Source organism: Delphinapterus leucas, chromosome 1 (genome assembly GCF_059928025.1).
Source record: "Delphinapterus leucas isolate spDelLeu-1000000601 "Yukka" chromosome 1, BTC_Dleu_Yukka2, whole genome shotgun sequence".
Lineage (NCBI taxonomy): Eukaryota > Metazoa > Chordata > Mammalia > Artiodactyla > Monodontidae > Delphinapterus > Delphinapterus leucas.
The window spans coordinates 46,347,004-46,369,035 of NC_143129.1; the positions used below are offsets into that span (position 1 = coordinate 46,347,004).

At 38.8% G+C, this 22,032-nt stretch overlaps 1 protein-coding gene across 3 annotated transcripts in view; it reads right to left on the reverse strand.

Moving 5' to 3' along the window:
* Nucleotides 1-3,033: 3,033 nt before the first annotated feature.
* INTS7 (integrator complex subunit 7) overlaps nucleotides 3,034-22,032 on the reverse strand; it is a 99,942-nt gene continuing 80,943 nt past the window's right edge. For all 3 annotated transcript variants that reach the window (XM_089909431.1, XM_022593433.2, XM_089909437.1), the window contains exons 17-20: nucleotides 15,054-15,186; nucleotides 9,564-9,662; nucleotides 7,991-8,176; nucleotides 3,034-4,511 (exon numbers count right to left, since the gene is read on the reverse strand). In XM_089909431.1, coding sequence (XP_089765557.1) covers nucleotides 4,224-4,511; nucleotides 7,991-8,176; nucleotides 9,564-9,662; nucleotides 15,054-15,186 — 706 coding nt within the window. In that variant the 3' untranslated portion in view covers nucleotides 3,034-4,223. The remainder of the gene's footprint in view (nucleotides 4,512-7,990; nucleotides 8,177-9,563; nucleotides 9,663-15,053; nucleotides 15,187-22,032) is intronic.

The following is a 22,032-nucleotide window of genomic DNA, read 5'->3' on the forward strand; positions in this document are numbered from 1 at the left end:
ATTCACCAGACTTTTGGACTTCTCAGTACTCCCATCATACTTTTACTGTTGGTGACTGATAAAACCTAAATCCAAGGGCACATTATAGAGAGAACAGGGCTAGGTGGTTGAGCAACACAGTACTGTATTATCTGAAGCAAAGCAAACACACGAACCCCCGATGCCTTCCTTGTCATCCACACTCTTCCACGTGAAAGCTTTGGTGCATCAAATAACTCCAATGTAGACACCTTATCTAAAAACCTACTTAAGGACTATCTAGGTCCTAAGGTAGTAGTGAATCTCATTTCTTCACTTATTACTCTTGCACTGTCCAGTTCTACAGGCAGTAGCCACATGAGGCTATTTAAGTTTAACTGAATTAAAAGTAATAAACGATTCAGTTACTCTAGGCTTACTTTAGATACTAGGCTTACTTTACATACACAGCTCTATGTGGCTAGTGGCTATATTGGATAGTACAGACTTAGAACATTTCCATCATTTCAGAAAGTTCTGTCAGACAGCTCTGCATATACTCTGTATACCAGATGGCAGGGTCATCTTATCCTCAGTATACTGCTGGCATGTACTGGCACAAGAAGATCAAGTGACCTATCCAAGGATCCATGGCAAGTGAGTCTTATAAATAGAACTTAAACTGACATCTCTGGGACCCTAGACTGAAGATCTTGTTTGGCTGGTTTGTTCTTCTCTGAACCATATTTCAATGTGAAAAGTGACTGACAGCCTTCAGTTGCAAATCACCTGCTACCTTGGTGGGTTTGAGCTGGAAAGCCGCATCACAAGATCTCTTAGTTTAAGTTGGACTACAATAGTACTTTAGTTTCTAAATAGTCAATATACTATGGCCATTACCACTGAAGGTAATCAGTACTTTTGGAAAGTATTTTCATAATTTTCTTTGTACGTTTTTCTTTAAATATTTTAATTAAATAGGATTTCAGCACTGCAGTAGACAGAAATTCCATTTTGTTTAGGTCAACATTAAGCTATTTTGTTCTTAATCAAAGTACCCAAAATGAATATGAGGGAAGATAGCTTAAATGTGTGTTGACTAGCAGAGAAAAGGTAACTTTTATTTTGAATAAATAAAATGCTAAGGTTAAGAACTGATCTATGGACTTCCCTGGTCGTGCAATGGTTAAGAATCCGCCTGCCAATGCAGGGGACATGGGTTCGATCCCTGGTCTGGGAAGATCCCAAATGCCGCGGAGCAACTAAGCCCGTGCGCCACAACTACTGAGCTATGCGCTCTAGAGCATGTGAGCTGCAACTACTGAGCGCACATGCTGCCACTACTGAAGCCCGCATGCTCTAGGGCCCATGCTCTGCAACAAGAGAAGCCACTGCAACGAGAAGCCCACACACCACAACGAAGAGTAGCTCCTGCTCGCTGCAACTAGAGAAAGCCTGCACACAGCAACAAAGACCCAACACAGCCAAAAAAATAAAATAAAAAAAATAAAATAAAATAACTTATTAAAAAAAAGAATTGATCTAACACTGTGAAAAATAATACTAGGGAGGATAATAATAGCGGTAATAATAACAGCAAACACTCATGTGTATCTGCTTACTATGCGCGAGGCACATTCTAACTGCTTTATATATATCAATTCAGTATTAACTTGCTTAATCCTCACACCTAACCCATGAAGCACTATTATGCTTCCTGATCTGGGGAATAAGGAAACTGAGGCATAGAGAGATTAAGTAGCTCATCCAAGGCCACAAAGCTAGGTAGAGTTAGGGTTTGGAACTGGACAGAGTGGCTCCAAAGGTTGGGTTTTTAGCCACCAGGTTATACTGCAAAGTCACTAAATACTGGGAAAAATCAGTCCTGTCTTCTTAAATCAATCAGCCAGTGCCCTTATTACTCATATTTCTAAAATCAGGGAACATGTTCACTTCATAATCAGTATGTTTATCTTTCTTTTCTGCATCTTTCCTTGAGTATTCTTTTCCTTTTCATTCACGAGTGTACTGTTGAAATTATAAACACAGTTTCCCCCCACCTCAAATAACTGTTTAACAGTTGATGCCAAAAATGCAGTAGATATTATACCAAAAATAAAATCAGTGTCCTAATTCCAGATCTAATGGACATCCTAAAATAAAATAGCCTTTTTTGCTTCACAGAGTTACTTTTCACTCCAAACTGTTTGGATTTGTTTTTATTTTAATAATTCCTTTCCAATTTGTGCCAGGGGCTCTATAATATACCAAATCAATCAGTTTATAACTACAGCTATCAAAAGCCTATCTTTTAAGAACATAAAATACGGGAAGGTCTCAAAGTGAACTGGGGGAATTGGTGGTTTACAAAATTTGCTTCTTTTCAGACAATTCTGCCTTGAAACAGCGCCAGAAACCTAAAATTAACATTGTAAAATTTCATTCTGAAAATAGCCACTTTAAAAGAAAAGAAAAGAAAAAAGATTTTTTCAATTTAAGAAAGAACTTTTTTTTTTTTTTGTCTTTAGTCTTTCAGATAACAAAACTCTAGACTGGAGTCAAGAGGTCCTGTCTAATCCAGTCATTTTACAGACAAAGAAACTTCCGTCTACAGAGATGATGACACTTGCCCAGGTCACAGGGCTAACTCTTTGGAGCCTACAGTGGAACCTAGGCTTTCCGGTCAGCTCTTTCCACACCTGGTAGAAGGGCAAGAGGTCCTGCACACGTCCCCCACTACTCTCTAGCAATTCTTCCTAAGGCTTATGTTCCCAGATGTTGTCATGCCTGTACACATCATGTACTGCATACATCTGGGCATCAACCACAGTGGACACTGTAGATTTACACACGTTTTATGACAATGCCCTGGCCACTGGCAGAAGAAGTGCTGTGCTGGGAGCTCATGAAGCCAAGAGATCTTAGAGGGACACGAGTTGCCTGCCAATCACTTTCACCCCTAGAGGCCACATTACACACACACAAAAACCCCCCAAACTCATTTTTTTCCCTTTAAACTCTATCCCTCCTTTGAGCCAATGTCGACTTTAAAGAGAAAACGGCAAAACGAGCAAAGCAACTGAGAGATTTATTTTAAAAGAAAACTTCCAGGGAATGTGCCCTGCGCTTCACCTTGGGAGCTACTTCCAGCCCAAGTGCCCATATCATCAGTGTCTGCAATCCTGTGATCCCTGATGTCTAGAAATCATGATCCCGAAGCACTGAACAATCCCAAATCAAGAAAGAACAGTTAAATTACATGTAGTATACTGTGTTAAGAAAGTGTATTATTATTATATTTTATAATGGTTTTCAACCAGTACTGACATAGAAAAAAAGGGGGTTTTCTGGCTAACGAGAAATCTTCTATTCCCTGAGCATCCCAACTAACTGAGGGTGTATTATAAAGAGACTCTGCTGTTTCTAGACAATCAAGGTTAGCGTTACCTAACTTGCCAAGAAGAATCTAAACCAATCAAAGGAAAAGATCTGCCCTCCTAACATTAAATGTGATGATTTTCATTCTTAGAAACAATAAAAAAAGTCTGTATTACATAAAATTGCACATATATTAGAAAAAACAAATTATTAATTTCCAATCTTTCTATGTAATTGTTAGCTGCTCTTTGGGTCAATTAAATACTAAAACAATAAATTACGATTGCTTTAGCAGAGAATAGATAGGTAAACAGTTGAAATAATACGGCAGGATGTTTCCTTTCTGCTAGACTGCAGGCTCTCATAATCCACAACACTGGATGTTTCAGGGGACACTTTCAAGTCCAACTACGGGAGTACTCAGTTTCTACTACCCTGGGTAAACCCGGCACATACTGGTCAGAACTTCCAAAGGCCCAGCTCAGAATTAGAGGTCTATGTCAGGCAGCAAGTGATATATTTTGGTAGGAAAGCAGTCAAATTTACTAATTCAATGATCCCAATATGTGACTTTTCCTGAAAGAAAAAGAGAAGGCTCAGCAAAAATAAAAGTAATAATAGCAAAACAATGAAAGTGCTGAATAGGAGATGAAGGACTTGGTTTAAGAAGAAATAAGGGGAAAAAAATCTTTCTGGTTAGGAACCCAATGATTTCTCCAAGTAAATTTTTAAGAAAAGAAATGTTTTTTCAGAATGTTCTATCACAGACACCAATGAATAAACGGACTCCATAGTCTAACTTTTGTACCTTTATCCATATGAAAAAGCAAACTATTTTCGCTAATTTGCTCAGTTCCTGGAAAGTCTGTAGTGCCTCTGTTGCACGGCTAAAACCGCGTGTAGGCATTTCGCTGCTGCTGCTGTTGTAACGGCTGCTGGACTTGCTGCTGCTGCAGGCGAATCTGCTGCGAATAAGGGTCTTCCAGGGATTTTACAAATATGGTGGTTCTGGGACCAGTCTTCCATACGATGCCGTTGGCGTCTTTCACAGAAGATTCCACTGTAATGTTGTGTGTGCCAAGGATAGCAAAGTTCAACAGGAATTGAGTACTGAAGTAATCATTATGAGGCTCAACCCTCTGCTCCATCTCATTGGTCATATTGTCAATGGGTATCTGGAATGAAAAAAATCGGTAAATAACAATAGCTAACGTTTACTGAGTGCATGCTGTGAGCCAGGACCTGTTTTAAGTGGTATTTAAATCTTTGCCAACAACCGAAAGGTAGGTACTAATATTATCCTTGTTTCATGAACGAGGAAGCTGAGGTGGGGAGGTTAAGTAACTTCTCCAAGGTCATACAGCTAATGAGTGATGACGTTGGCATCTGAAAACAAAACTCTAGACTGGAGTCAAGAGTCTGGCTAACTCCAGAGCCTGTACTCTTAATATCAGGTAACACTGCCTCCTCACTAGAAGGAGATGGAGTAGAAGGAGCTTTCTCAACCCCTCTGATGCTGGCCTTTCTGCCTTGTGAAGCAGTTCAGAACATGCCACCCCAAATACGCTGCTGTGGCATAGCGATTATTTTGAGCTAAAGGCACTTGAAAAACAACAGATACAGAAAGGGCTCTCTGACCTGCCCCTTTTTACCTAAAACATAAATCAAATTTTCCACGAGAAAGGTAAACCTCCCTGCACCAAAAAAGAGAAGACTATCACCAGAGACTGGGAATCGATGTTGAGATGGATCTGTACAAACCAACCTAATAACCCGTATCTTCCACTAGTCTCCCCCAATGCCCCAACAGATCTCCTAGTCATTTTACTTACTGTCCCTAGCCCCAAACCCGCTGTCTTGCCATTTTGTCAGGAATTTATCATCTGTGTGACTAAAAGGTATCTAAGCTTTCTGTTCTGGTCACTTCTTCGGGTCTTCATCCTCCTGTGAAGACTCCCATATATATGTAAAATTCTAATAAAACTGGCATGCTTTTCTCCTGTTAATCTGCCTTAAGGTCAGTTCAATCTTAGGCCTAGCTGGAGACCCTAAGAGGGTAAAAGAGAAATTTCTCCTCCCCTCTCCTTGTTCACCCAACCCCAACTCCAATTCCCATCTTTCTTTAACCTGTGAAGAGATATTCTAAAGAAACTGGATGCAACCACCTGTTTCAGTGAGTTTAAAATCTGAAAGACTAAAAAAGAACATAATGCTATGCAAATATATGGTTTTTCCCCTCCTAGCTAGTCTGATTTTATATTACTTAAGTAATGTAGTGATTCTTCCCTCCTTTAACAAATTAACTTTAGAACTTGCATGTTGCTTACTTAAAAATCAGTGTTTTGTTCAGATGGGCAGTACAACATATTATGAAACACAGATTTATGAATTCATTTATGTATTTAGCTAGATACTCATACCTTTGTCCTTCAAAGAACAGAGTAACACCTGCAGGTGTATCTCTTCTTGTACCCAAGATGAAGTATGTCAAGAGAGACACTTATTCTAAGAATGCATATACAGGTCATCAGAATGAATATTTGATTAGATTGCTCTATGTTTATGTGTGTATTTCTGTTGTGTAATTAATTATATAAATGTGCCCTGAAGCTTCGTGTCTCAATAAGCAGTTATCATGAGGTCAGTTTTCCAGAGACACTGATCTGTAACATTAATGAAATGAAGTCACCACAAATTCAAGATCTTAAAATTATTTATAAGTCCTTTTTTGTTTTTTGTTTGCACATTCAACTTCTGTAGGATTTTTATTTCTGTAAAGAATATGCACACCAAACAAGAACTTCCTTAAAAGGACCAGAAATAGGCCTAGTAGGCAACCTGATCACTCTGAACGCATTATGCATTTTAAGTTGCAAACTCACTGCAAGTAACATTACAAAGCAATCATGTACTACCTGGCTTATTACGTCAGCTTCTTGACTTTAACCAGTGCCTCTTGAGAGGTAAGTCAACAATGAGAAGATCAGTAGTACTTCTCAACTTGAATGGTTTTTTTAAAAACAGTAAAAATCACTATATACAAGAACAAAGAGAATCATGGTTACTGTTCTTTCAAACTCAAAATGAGCAGAGAGCTGCAGACAGGGATAAGCTGACTACGTAAGTTCTCCTTATGATCTTCTGTGACAAGAGAGATCATTGAAACATAAGAGAGTTGTACTAAATGCAGTAAATGATTTTTTTCATTATTCACCAAATATCTACTGAGTGGCTACATAAGGTGCCATGCTTTGTGCCCTCGAAGTCAAAAGAGAGGGAGAGAATGAAGGCTGAGCCTTCTCAGAGTAGGTACAGAGCCCCAGAGAGAGAGAAAGTTACCAAAGTAAGGAAAGTAGTAATGGCTTAAACCAGACCTTCCCTTGGCCTTTTAGCCTAAAACCACCAAAGAGAATAAAATGCTCTCATTTTATATCTTTACTGATACCCCTTTCCTTGCTCTGGACCTCAGTTCAAGGGTGCCCACAAATAAACCCAGACTTAACCAATTTGGACATTTAAACAACTCTGTTCATACAACTGTGCATTTGTTCACTTGTTCCATTTACTGTGAATAAACCACCAAGGGACTAGAAAGAGATGTCTAAAGAAAGGAACATTCTACATTTGGAACATTGGTGTTTCACAGGCAAAGATTCAGAATCTTAGCTTTGGCTAACAAAGCAAGCGTGATTTTGGTTAACCTACCTCATGATTTCTCAAAGTAGCAAATTTCTAGGGTTAAACCCTTAACGAAAGATTTTACTTCATCTGATCACTGTATGTCAATATAGTATACTTTTTTTTCTTTTTTTTTTGCGGTACACAGGCCTCTCACTGTTGTGGCCTCTCCCGTTGCGGAGCACAGGCTCCGGACGCGCAGGCTCAGCGGCCATGGCTCACGGGCCCAGCCGCTCCGGGGCATGTGGGATCCTCCCGGGCCGGGGCACGGACCCGTGTCCCCTGCATCGGCAGGCGGACTCTCAACCACTGCGCCACCAGGAAAGCCCAATATAGTATACTTTTTTTGGAACATGCTAAAATTTACTTAAAACAAAGGAAAAATAAATAGATGTGTTCTTTTGGGGTCAGGGGGTTAGGGAGAAGTTATTTCCCATTCCTGATGCTTCCCTCCATGTGGAGGGACCTTTCATTAGATGAACAGTACTGGTCTCTAGGGGAGAAGGTGCATCCTACTGATTGGTAAGTTGTGGGGTGGGGACTGGGCCTGGGGAGCTAAGCACCTTCTCTCTCCCTTCTTCTTTGGGCTTCAGGGTACTGCTCCTCCCAGTTTTATAGGGGCAGGCTCTTGTGTATACTGGCGGAGGCTGGTGGGAAAACTCAATTCAGAGCCACAAGGCTAGGCAGTCCTTGCTGCCAGGCACCTGAGCTAGGTTTCTCCCCAGCTCTAACAGTAGTGACACTCATATTTTGATCTCTGCCTGCCTGGATGCTTTGTCTATCAACTGATTCGGGCAGGGAAAAGAGAAGTGTTGTTTATCAGCCCCCTTACACCCTAATGCGTACTTTTAACTGATGTCCATCTGATCCCTTGGGAGGTATAACTACAATCTGCTTAACCGCGAAAAAGACGGGAAAACTTCCATCAGTGAGGTGATAAAACCTGCATCACAACTCTGCCTCTTTTCTAAATTACCTTGTAGTCTTGTCCAGATTTACTCTGCAGTGTGGAAGACACATTCAGACAGACAGACTGAATTTTGCGGAAGAGTCCTGGTTTAGATCCGTGCTGGACCACTCCCTCTACCTTCAGCGCCAGTTGCTGGTTATTCTGGACAGCAATGGGTTCAGCAGGGTTCCGGGGGGATGGTGACAGGGCAAGCTGGAAAGCCAACATTAAAATAAATGCTAACAACCAAAAGCAAGCTTCCTTACAACAAACGTGTCTGTGCTAATTGTTGATTATAGATTAAAACGTTACTTGTACACACACAGGCACACATACATACACACAGATACATACACACAGAGACACACACACACACACACACACACCCCGCAATGACCTGACCGTGCTGGGACAACCAGACAGATGTACCTTTAAAGTCAAGGGTTCCTTATCCCTAATGCCTCCTTTTAAATACCACTGTTTTGTTTTGTTTTTTAAACCCCCAGCCCCAGTTCTGTTTGAGGGGAACAGAGGATTAGAGAATAGCAAGGGCACTGTTTTCCCAATTTCTGAGGTGGGGCATTTCTTTGACAATGAATCAACTCTAGTATGGAAATGCACTATATAAATTTTCATGTCCAGCTGCTGTCTCTATGGTCTTAGGTAATTTTAAATAAACTAAATTCAAATGTAAATAAATCTAGAATTCTAGGATTACATACGCTATCAAGTCAGAATGGTATAAAAGTCAATTTCCACAAATAAACCAAATGACATTTTTAACCTCTCAGTTTTTCTTTAAAAACATATTAAGAATCCTAAATACCCTTTAATTAAAGAAAGCTCAAATCTTGCTTAAATAAAAATACGGAAGAAACTGGGTCTTTCTGATAATGTTGTTGAGCCACTGAACCCTGGAGACATCTTACCTTAGGACTTCTTACCTATATAATCAATTTTCCTTGTTATTCAGGTCATTTTCAAATGGAATGCTCTATTATTTGTAATCAAAAACATTCAAATGGATGCAAAAGTGCACTGAAGACATTTACTGATAGGGATAATCCAGGGAATCTCTTACAAATGACAATTTCCCCCCTTTCCCAACAATTTCATTCTTTGAATCAAAATAGCTTTTGAATTTTGAGTGGCTTAAATATTTTAAAATACTGACTCTACTCATTGCCCAGCTCCTCAAAATTTGTTATTTGTAGACAAAAGTGCTTTGGAGATAGGGGCTGGTGATGTTTTACTGGACCTGATTCATTCTAAGTTGGGTTTAAATTGTTTGATCAGACATGGACTCAGCTCAAGATCCCTGTGGGCTACTATGATGAACAGCACCAACTCATTCTTGAAGACAGGGACAGAGCTCGAGGTACCCAAATGCCTGTCCCACTGCATTTGGCACTAAGAGGAAAGAAAGGAGAGGAGAGGGTTTAACTCCCAAATCACTTGTTGAAGGGAGGAAAGGCTTACAACTGAAGAGTATAAGTTCTGTCTAAACCAAAGGTAAGATCCTGAAGCAGAGCTATGCCCCCTACAATCTTCAGAAGAAGGTATTAAACTATATTAAACCTGATTGTTCTTCCTATATTACCTTGATGCTGGTAGACTGCAGTTTCTGGAAAAAATATCTCTGAAATGAAAGAGGAACTTTCAGCAAAGAAATGATGGCATTGCAGAGGCATGCTGTATGCTGGGGAAAAAAAAAGAAAAATCAAATGAAAATAAATTTCCAAATATCATCAACAAATAGTTACTTTCAGGAAGAAGTGTAAAAACTACAAACGCTCATAAAATTACTATAAAAGTACACACCAATCAGGTTAAGAGACATAACACTCAGGAACTGCATACATTTATCAAATCACTCATGTCAAGGAGGACAATTACAGATTTTTACTTTATTCTGAGATATATTCAATAAAAAATGACAGAGAAAACCCACACTCCTCAAGACCAAGCAATGTGCAAAGTTTGCGTTTCTATAGAGCTTAGAGCTACTAGATATATACAGTTATTTTAGATACTAAAATATAAAGTAACTATCATGTGACAAAATATGATAAAGAGCAGGTATATGGTAAAAAATCAGAGCAAAATATTGACATTTGAGGCTTGAGTCCAAATCCCCGTGGAACCTTGGCTTGGAAACTGCCTCATTCTTCATCCCATCTCTACCAGGTGGCCTCCCTGTTCATGTGGCCATGAGTCTCCAGAGATGGAGCAACGGTGGAAACTTACTGAAATTCAGATTACAGATTACCATATAGTCCAACTCTATAGATCGCTGAAACTTACATAAAACACCTTCTTTCTAAAATCTATTTCACAAATTTAACTGAGTTTTGAAAATCCCAGCTTAACTGCAGAGGAATAGAACTACTCTAACGAATCTTTCGAGTCTTAGTGAAAGGGGTCATAGAACCAGAATTTAAGAATTCAAAGATTTTATTTATTTATTTATTTTCAACTACTTTCTTGAGGTACCACTGACATGCAAAAAGCTGGACATATTTAATGCATACCACTTAATCAGTCTGGAGATAAGTATACACCTGTGATACCATCAAAGCTATTTTAAAGATCATCCAGTCTAACCCTCAATTTTGCTGATGACACAGGTCACCCAGACAACTAATGGAACAAGCTGGGACTGGAACCCAGGTCACCTGACTAGGTCACTCAGTGATTTTGTTTTATTTCACCAATGATTTGCAAACTTAATAGAAAAAAAAAATTACAGTACCGGAACACCTGTAATTTTGGGTGACCCAGAACCATTCCTGCTTGGTCTACCACCCCCTCCTCAATCTACTCCTCTCTCAGTGGCCCCCAAAATGCCACAGGCTGAAAACTATTCCACTATACAGTGCTGTCTGTCCTTTTAAGTTCCTGCTTCCAAGCAGGGTATCACCTAGTGCCTCTGCCATAAACATTTTTTAAAAGTAGGGCATTAAGGCTAAAAGCCAGAAGAATCCATTCCTCATTGGTTTCAGATTACTGAACATGCTGTGCCTGACAGACTCCTAATATAAATGCCAGGTCTATTACTTGAGATTACCACAACATGGATTTAGAGACACTGGGTCTACTCAGGTTTAACTGCTAAAACGGCACTATTCATCTTCTTGCCACAAGGGATCTGAGATGCGTTTGCCCGGACATCCTACTTGTGGTGGAACCTTTGATGCCACAACAGTATTTAAGGAGAGAAACATCTTTAAAGAATGGATTTAGAGGACCACAAGTGACCTCAGGCTGTTCCCGGGCAAAAAGGTACCATTTTCCCTTTTAAAAGAATAGATGCGGATTTTGCAATTCCCCACTGGGAAAGCAGGACTGCCTCTGAGACCACTAGCCCCTTGGGCACACTTCAACACGTATGTTAGTTGCAGATTACTATCAAAGTACCAGTCTGGAGATGTGAAATCACATATCATGATTAGTAAACCGGTAAGAGGACTATCCCATCATGAATACTCCCTTCATTGCCAAACCGAATACTTTTCAGCCTTTGTATTTTTTGACACTTCTGTGGCACCTGATAATGCTCTTCTTCCATGAAATTCCACTTAACAGCCCCTGCTCTCACTTCTGATTCTTCCCTGCTCCATCTTCTTTCCTAAGATTCTCTTCCTTTGTACGTTCCTTCAGTGTTGATGCTCTCCTTAGCCCTTTTGTCTTCTCAGTCCGTTTGTTCTTCACAGGCAGTTTTCTTCACTCCCAGGACTTTAAGAATCTACATGCTCATGACACCTCAACTTTACACGCATTCCAGCCTGTCTCCTTCTGACACCAAACCTATTATCTAACTGCCAATGTTTAACATGTTTAAAAATGAAACCACCTTCTTCCACTATCCCTCTGTATTCTGTCTCAGTCAAGGATCAACCATTTGTGCACCTGGTCACCTAAGCTGGAAACCCAGAGTTCATGTCTCCATCCTCTCACATCTAATTTAAAGAAAACAAAAAACAAACAAAAAACCAAAACCAAGCCTTGAAAATATTACACCTAAATAATCTTTCTTATGTATCTGTTCTTCTCATTCTTGCTCCCACTTTATCAATTTGGCCCCTACCTTGGATTACTGCAGAAGTCTTGTAACCACTCTTCTTTCCTTTAATTTCATGGCTTCCAGGCCATTACCTGTTCTGTTTCTACATAACAATAGTGTACAGTCTTAGCTTAACCACTTCTCTCCCACACCCATTTAAAATTCCTAAAGAGTGCCCCCACTGTCTATGGGATAAAGTCCAAACTCCGTAAGACTGTGTTAAAAGCCTTTTGCCATCTGGCCTCCACTGACCTCTCTAGTCCCGAGCCTGCACATTATGCTGCAGCAATAACCCACTGTTCCCAGAAGACATCATGCTATTTCATGCCTCTGCTTTTTTTTCCTTTTTAATAAATTTATTTATTTATTTACGGCTGCGTTGGATCTTCATGGTTGCTTTGGATCTTCGTTGCTGCGCGCGGGCTTTCTCTAATTGCGGCGAGTGGGGATTACTCTTCGCTGCGGTACGCGGGCTTCTCTTGTTGCGGAGCATGGGCTCTAGGTTTGCGGGCTTCAGTAGTTGTGGAACGTAGGCTCAGGAGTTGTAGCTCGCGGGCTCTAGAGCGCAGGCCCAGTAGCTGTGGTGCACGGGCTTAGTTGCTCTGCAGCATGTGGGATCTTCCTGGACCAGGGCTCGAACCCATGTCCCCTGCTTTGGCAGGTGGATTCTTAACCACTGTGCCACCAGGGAAGTCCTCATGCCTCTGCTTTTGAACATGTTGTTCCCTGCCTGAAATTCTCTACACCTCCTTATCTGCCTGAAAAACTCATATGCAAATACCTCTTCTCTCTGATGTGCACCCTCACCCCATTTCCTCTATCCTTTGACATGAATTACTTTCTCTTTTGTGCTACAACTCTACTTTGTGCAGACCTCTATTATTGCACATATATTGTATTGTATTTGTTTACAAAATCTTTCTTATCAGACTATGGACAACTTGAGGGAAGAGCCTCTTTGTCATTTTTCTATTCACAGGATTCAATAAATACTTGTTAAACTGAATTTTGGGTTCAGAAAGTATCAAATCTATAAAATACAATTTGGAAAGGGGGAAAAGTGAATCAACATTTATTAACCACTCCTTATATGCCAGGCCAGGCACTGTGCCAGGCATTAGGCATTATTCCATTTAAACTTCACAAAAACCCTATGAGGTAGATATTTTTCCATATCATAGAAAAGGGTATTAGAAATTTGTCTAAAATCACGCCTGCTGAGTGGCAGAGGTAGAATCTGACCCTAGGGGTCTTTTCTCTGTATTGCGTACCTACTGGGCAGAAAATTCCCATTCTTTCCATTAGACACAGTGGATTGAACTCTATCAAACTCAAGGTACTATCTGGCATCTATTTAATTTCCTAGGGTGGAGCTTAGAGGAAATACATGTAAATAATTTAATCAATGTCTCACATAAATATGTCTACTTCCTACAAAGATAATCTTTACAATCTTCCTTAGCAACCAATCTCAGTATCAAACAGCTACCTGTGTCATTTCAATTCAACAAATATGTATTGACAATCTTACATGGAAAGCAGTGTGCAAATGAAAGTATCTAACCTTAAAATCTAATTTAACTCTTTAATGACACATCCTGTCAATTTCTTCTAGAACACCTGATAAATGCTGAGTTCAGAATGAGAACAGCAGGAGGCAGAAGAGAGCTACAGGAAATACCAGTATCCAATGTGTAGGCAGGGCAAGAGGAAACTCTCCAAGGTGTAAAGTTCAAAGACAGTGCTATGCACTGAATGTGCTGTTGTCTCTAAATTCACATGTTGAAGCCCTAACTCCCAATGTGTTGATATTTGGAGGAGGGCCTTTGGGAGGTCATTAAGTTTAGATGAGGACATGAGGGTGGGACCCCTGTGATGGGATCAGTGCCCTTATAAGAAGAGAAAGGAGAGAAGAGAGGCCCTCTCTCTCCAACACGTGAGGACACAGCGAGAAAGCAGCAGCTGGCAAGCCAGCGAGAGACCCCACACCACAAAACAAACTGGTTGGCACCCTGAGTCTGGACTTCCCAGCCTCTAGAATTTTAAGAAATGTCTGTTGTTTAAGCCACTATGTCTATTTTGTTATAGGAACCTGAGCTCAATACAACACTGGAGAATGGCCAGACAGGGAGGAGGAAATCTGGGTGAGAGTGTCAGTCTGTCCTGTGACTGGGAAGTCAGGGGATAAACAGCAGATGTTCAACAGTGCCAAAGGTAGCAGATTCAGTAGGCCAAGTGGACATGAGTATTAAAGGACAGCAGTAGCATCACCCGGCAGGAACTAATTTACTGATACTCAGAAAATAAGCCCAGTTCTTTCTATTTTAATTGGCCAATAGTTTTCAACCCTGGTGGCATGACAGAATCACCTGGGAGCTTTTAAAAATACTAAGGTCTGGGCCTCACAGAGATTCAAAGATAACTGGCCTGGGTGGGGCCTGAATATTGATGTTTTTTTTTTAAATAGCTTCCAAAGTGATTCTAATGTGTAGCCAAGGTTGAGAACAATTGCAACTTTAGTTAAATTGTTAAAAAAGGAAAAAAAAGTTTTATCTGCATTCTGGTAGAGCAGATTTGACATGTTAGTGTGACTATGTAGCAGCTACAGATGTGCTAAGTGCTTTCATGGATTATCTCATTTCATCCTCACAACAATACTATGATGTAGGTACTGTACTAACCCTGTTACAAAACAGGCACAGACGGGGGCTTCCCTGGTGGCGCAGTGGTTGAGAGTCCGCCTGCCGATGCAGGGGACACGGGTTCGTGCCTTGGTCCGGGAGGATCTCACACGCCGCGGAGCAGCTGGGCCCATGGGCCATGGCCGCTGAGCCTGTGCTCCGCCACGGGAGAGGCCACAACAGTGAGAGGCCCGCGTACCGCAAAAGAAAACAAACAAACAAAAAACAGGCACAGAGGAAACAGTCACAGAGAGGTTAATGTGTTGAAGTCACACACAGTAAGTGCCAGAGACAGATAAAAACTCACTTCCACATAATAAAGCTCAATAAAACAAATGTGACTTGCCATATAAGAAACAGGGGTATATTTCCGATTGAGTGATTCCACCTCCTCCAAGACATGATTATATACAGACATCATTCTTCTCTCATATTCACTATCAGCATGGGCTGCTCCTGTAGATCCATATTCCTGGAAACTGAAGTCAAAAATTAATATCAATCAATCAACCAAGATAGTAACTAATTTTTTTTTTTTTTTTTTTTGCAGTACGCAGGCCTCTCACTGTTGTGGCCTCTCCCGCTGCAGAGCACAGGCTCCAGACGCGCAGGCTCAGTGGCCATGGCTCACGGGCCTAGCCGCTCCGCGGCATGTGGGATCTTCCCGGACCGGGGCACGAACCCATGTCCCCTGCATCGGCAGGCGGACTCTCAACCACTGCGCCACCAGGGAAGCCCAATAGTAACTAAGTTAATGTCAAAATGTGTCAGGTACTTTCCACACTGTCTCATTTAATCTTTAAAATAATGAAGTAGGCACTGTTATTTCCATTTCACAGATGAGAAAACTGAGGCTTGGAGATGTTAAGTAATTCGCCTTCAGTCACACAACTAGTAAGCGACAAGCTAGAATTCAAATCCAGACCTGACTTCAAATTATACAAGTCTTAATCACTTTGGTTGTTAGCTAGTATAAAAATGTTTAATTAAACCTTGTCCCTGCCATGAGGGGAAAGAGACATAAGGCATTTGAAAAGGTAAACTATCAATAAAGTCAGCAGACAAGTGCCAAATAACCAGTAAAGATATGCAAGTAATCAGAATATAGAGGGAGCTGAGGAATGCCACAGAAGAGATCGGTCTTGGACAAATCACTATGCAAGTAGCATGGATAAGATTTGAAGAGATGGAAAGTTCGGAGGGCATTCATAACTGGAGAAATGGCATGAATCTAAAGCAAGCAGGTGAAGTGCACAAGAATGTTCAGCAGAGAACTAGCATATAGAGCGTGCTGGAAAAAGTTTTACCTAGATTTCTTTTTTTTCTACTGCCTCAAACCCAGAGACATTTCTGAAAGTATTTCTAAATGGGAAAAGGTGGCAAACTCCTGCATTCTAACTAAACTTCAAGAGGGCTATTTGAAAATGCAATATAGGTAACTTAACTATGTTGGGTTAACACTATTCTTACTATTCCCTTATTATCCTTTTAACGCCTACTATGTGCAAGGTACTTCAGCTGGGTACTTTACATAGGTTTTCATTTAACCATTACAACCACTCTAAGAGACAGGCATTATTACTTACCTACAGTTTATGCATATGTGGCTCAGGGAGACGAAAGAACATGTCTATATTCATACTCACTCCTAGCTGTATGTACATGTGTATCTGCCTGGCTCCAAAGCTTTGTTCCCTACTCTGTACTATATCTTAAGTTCTATTAAGACAAGAACTGAACCTCATTTAGTGATAGACTTTAAGGAAAACTATACCACACAATAAAGCATAAAGATTTAAAAGTCTCTGACAAAGTGACCTGCAAATAAAAGGGTATAAAATCAGAATATACTGCTCCACCTTCTACAAAAGGAGTATTCCTTTATTTATTTTTAATAAACTTTATTGAGATATGTTACAAAATCGTAAAAATGCACCCTTCCTAGTCAATCCCTACTTGTGGCCCCCAGCAACCAGACTAGCTTTCTATCACTGTAAATGAGATGTTTCCTAATACTGGATATAAATAATCATACTATATGTAATATTTTGTGTCTGGTTTCCTTTACAGCACAACATTTTTGAGTCATTAATGTGTTTTGTGTATTTCAACAGGTCATCCATCTATATTGCTGAGTAATATTCCACTGTATGAACATACTACAATTTATCTACCCACTCACCTGTTGACACATTTGGCTCTTTCCAGATTTTGTTGTTACAAATAAAGCTGCTAAGAAAATCTGTGTACAGGTCTCTGTGGAAATATGTTTTCATTTCTCTTAAGTAAGTAGAAATAGAACTGGTGGTCATATGGTAACTGCCAAACAGTTTTCCAAAGTGGCTGAATCATTTTGCAGTCCCCAAAATGTATGAATTCAAGCTCTTCCACATCTAATATTTGGTATTAAAGGGCTTTTTAACTTTAGCAATTCTAGTGGGTGTTAGTTGTATCTCACTGTGATTTTAATTTGTATTTTTCTGATACCTAATGATGTTAAGCATCTTTTCATGTGCTTATTGGAATTAACATATCTTCTCTGTTGAAGTGTCTGTTCAAATCTCTTGTCAATTCTTAAAAATTGGGTTATCTTGAGTTGTATGGTTTTCTTAATATTCTGATAGAATATGTTTGAGAATATTTCACCCTGCAACCAATCTTTTCATTTTCTTAATGGTATCTTTCAAAGAGCAGAAGTTAAAATTTTTAAATCCAATTAAACAATTTTTTCTGTACAGTAACTGCTGCTTGTGTCCTGAAAAAATCCTTGCTGATCTCAAGGTCATGAAGATTTTCTCCCAAGTAGTATTCTAGAAAGTTTGGAATTTTATCTTTTACAGTTTGATCTGTGATACACTTGGAATTAATTTTTATGTATGGTGTGAGGTAAGGTCAAGATTCTTTCCCCCCTATACAGCATGTTCCAGCACAATCTGTTGAAAACAACAGATTGTCATCTTTGTCAAAAACCAAGTAATACTCCTATGTAACTATTTTGGTCTCTCCACTCTACCCTCAAGCCAATATCACATTGTCTTAATTACTGGAACTTTATACTAAGTCTTGAAATCTTTAGCAAGTCCTCGACTTTAGTTTTTTTCCTTTATTTTACAATATGGTGAATTACACTGATTGGTTTTCTAATATCAAACCTAGAATTTCCGGAATAAACCCTACTTCGTTTTAATATATTATCCTTTAGAGTTTTGTTAGGTTCAATTTGTACATGTTTTGTTAAAGATTTTTAAGTCTATGTAGAATATGTGAATTTTTCCTGTTCACCTCAACTATCACATTTATTGGCACAAAGTTATTTATTCCTTTAATATGCTTTTAATATCTATGGGATTTGTGGTGGTACTCTTATTTCATTTCTTTTTTTTTTTTAAACATCTTTATTGGGGTATAATTGCTTTATTATTTCATTTCTAATATTGGTAATTTATGTTCTCTTATTTCCTTGTGCAGAATAGCTAGTTTTATCAACTTTATTGATCTTTTCAAAGAGCCAGCTTTTGGTTTCATTGACTTTCTCCACTGTTTATTTATAATTCACTGATTAGCATTCTCATCTTTACTATTTCTTTCCTTCTAATTACTTTGAGTTTAATTTGCTCTTTTTCTTGCTTTAATATGATAGAAACTAATGTTATTACTTTTAAACTTTCTTTTGTGTGTGTATGTATGCATTTAAAGTTATAAATTTCCCTCTAAGCTCTGTTTTAACTGCATCACACAAGTTTTGATACGTCGTGTTCTCATTTTCATTCAGTTTAACTTACTTTCTAATTTCTCTTGTGAATTTTTGACCAATTGGAATGTTTAGAAGTCTTGTTTAATTCCTAAACATTTAGGGATTTTCCAGAGATGATTTTCTAATTTAATTCTATCAGATAACATATTCTACGTAGTTTCAATGCTTTTACATTTACTAAAAATTGTTTTGTAGCTCAGCATATGGTTTACTTTGGTAATTTTTCCAAATGCGCTTGGAAAGAATGTGTATGCTGCTGTTGGTAGGGCATACAGGTCAATTAGGCCAAGTTGGCTGGTAGTGTTATTCAAGTCCTCTATATCCTAAGAAATCTTCTGCAAGTTGTTCTAGTAATTATTCAGAGGGGAGTGTTGAAAACTCCAACCATAATTGTGGATTTATTTCTCCTTTCAGTTGTCAGTTTTTGCTTCGTATATTTGGAAGATCTGTTACTAAGTATATAAATGTTTAGAATTATGTCTTCTTGATGAATTGATCCCCTATTATGGTAAAATGTAGCTCTTTATCAAGTCTTTGTCCTAAAGTCCACTTTGTATGATACTGTCACGCCAGCTTTTAGGGTTCCTTTTCCATCCTTTTGTTTACTTTTAATATATTTGTACCTTTGTATTTAAAGTGGGTTCACACATATGGTCACCTTATCTTTGATAAAGGGGGCAGGAATATACAATGGAGAAAAGACAGCCTATTCAATAAGTGGTGCTGGGAAAACTGGACAGCTACATATAAAAAAATGAAATTAGACCACTTCCTAACACCATACACAAAAATAAACTCAAAATGGATTAGAGACCTAACTGTAAGGCCAGACACTCAAACTCTCAGAGGAAAACATAGGCAGAACACTCTAAGACATAAATCACAGCAAGATCCTTTTTGACCCACCCCCTAGTGTAATGGAAATAAAAACAAAAATAAACAAATGAGACCTAATGAAACTTAGAAGCTTTTGCACAGCAAAGGAAACCATAAACAAGACAAAAAAGACAACCCTCAGAATGGGAGAAAATATTTGCAAATGAAGCAACTGACAAAGGATTATCTCCAAAATATACAAGCAGCTCCTGCAGTTCAATATCAAAAAAACAAACAACCCAATCCAAAAATGGGTGGAAGACCTAAATAGACAATTCTCCAAAGAAGATACACAGATTGCCAACAAACACATGAAAGGATGCTCAACATCACTAATCATTAGAGAAATGCAAATCAAAACCACAAGGAGGACTACTAGGCATATACCGAGAGAAAACCATAATTCAAAAAAACACATGCACCCCAATGTTCATTGCAGCACTATTTACAATAGCCAGGTCATGGAAGCAACCTAAACGCCCATCGACAGACAAATGGATAAAGAAGTTGTGGTACATGCATACAATGGAATATTACTCAGCCATAGAAAGGAACGAAATTGAGTCATTTGTTGAGACGTGGATGGATCTAGAGACTGTCATACAAAGTGAAGTAAGTCAGAAAGAGAAAAACAAATATCGTATATTAACGCACGTATGTGGAACCTAGAAAAATGGTACAGGTGAACCGGTCTGAAGGGCAGAAGTTGAGACACAAATGTAGAGAACAAACGTATGGACACCAAGTGGGGAAAACCCTGGGGGGTGGGGATGGTGGTGTGCTGAACTGGGCGATTGGGGTTGACATGTGTACACTGATGTGTAGAAAATTGATGACTAATAAGAACCTGCCGTATAAAAAAACATAATTTTAAAAAGCAGATGATTAATACTTAAAAAAAAAAAAAAACCACAAGGAGGTATCGCCTCACACCAGTCAGAATGGCCATCATCAAAAAATCTACAAACAATAAATGCTGGAGAGGGTAGGGAGAAAAGGGAACCCTCTTGCACTGTCGGTGGGAATGTAAATTGATACAGCCACTATGGAGAACAACATGGAGGTTCCTAAAAAACTAAAAATAGAACTACCATATGATCCAGCAATCCCACTACTGGGCATATACCCTGAGAAAACCATAATTCAAAAAGAGACATGCACCAAAATGTTCATTGCAGCTCTATTTACAATAGCCGGGACATGGAAGCAACCTAAGTGTCCATCGACAGATGAATGGATAAAGAAGATGTGGCGCATATATACAATGGAATATTACTCAGCCATAAAAAGAAACAAAATTGAGTTATTTGTAGTGAGGTGGATGGACCTAGAGTCTGTCATACGGAGTGAAATAAGCCAGAAAGAAAAACAAATACCATATGCTAACACATATATATGGAGTCTAAAAAAAAATGGTTCTGATGAACCTAGGGGCAGGACAGGAATAAAGACGCAAAGAGAATGGACTTGAGGACACGGGGAGGGGGAAGGGTAAGCTGGGACGAAGTAAGAGAGTAGCATTGACATATATACACTACCAAATATAAAACAGATAGCTAGTGGGAAGCAGCTGTACAGTAGGGAGATCAGCTCAGTGCTTTGTGACCACTTAGAGGGGTGGGATAGGGAGGGTGGGAGGGAGACACAAGAGGAAGGGGATATGGGGATATATGTATACATATGGCTGATTCACTTTTTTAAACAGCAGAAACTAACACAACATTGTAAAGCAATTATACTCCATTAAAGATGTTAAAGAAATAAAAAATAAAATAAGCAGCCCACAAAACCTCATAATAAACCTATGAATTAATACGAGATATAAATAAATGATAAAGTGGGTTACTTGTGGTAAGCTTATACTTTGGGTTTTGCTTTTTTAGCTGTCTGATAATCTCTTTACTTAGAGTAAGACTATCTACATTTATTGTAATAACTGGTATGACTGGGTATAAATCTACCATTTTGTGATTTGTTTTCTTTTTTCATCTATTTACTTTTTTTTTTTTTTTCCCTCTCTTCCCCTGCCTTCTTTTGGATTAACTGAGGTTTTTTTCAAAGTATTCCATTTTACCCCCTCTATTGGCTTATTTATTTTCTAGTGGTTGCTCTAGAATTTATTCATCCTCCATTACCACAAGTTATCTTCAAATAATATATATTTGATGTAAAATGTAAGAATCTTACTACTGTATTAATTCCAACCCCCACCCCCGTCATCTGTCTCACGTCACATTTTACTTCTACGTGTTATAAACTCCCAAATGCATTTTTTTTTCTAAATGGGCAATATTTTTTTAAAAAAGTAAAAAATGAGGAAAGTCTTTTATATTTACTCACATATTTACCATTCCTAGTGTTCTTCTTTGTAGATCTGAATTTACATCTCAAATAATTTTTCTTCAGCCTGAAGAACTTCCTTTAACATTTCTTATAGTCCAGGTCTAGGTCTGCTAGTAACAAATTTTCTCAGATTTTGTCTGAAAATGTCTTTATTTAGTCTTAATTATTCAAGGGTATTTTTACTGAATATAGAATACTAGGTTACTTTTTTTTTCTTTCAGGACTTTAAAGATGTTGCTTCATCTGTCTTCTGGCTTGCATTATTTCTGATAAGAATTAGTAAAAAATTCTTATTTTTATTCCCTTCTACATAGTCTTTTTTCTTTGGCTGCTTTATATTTTTCTTTATTAC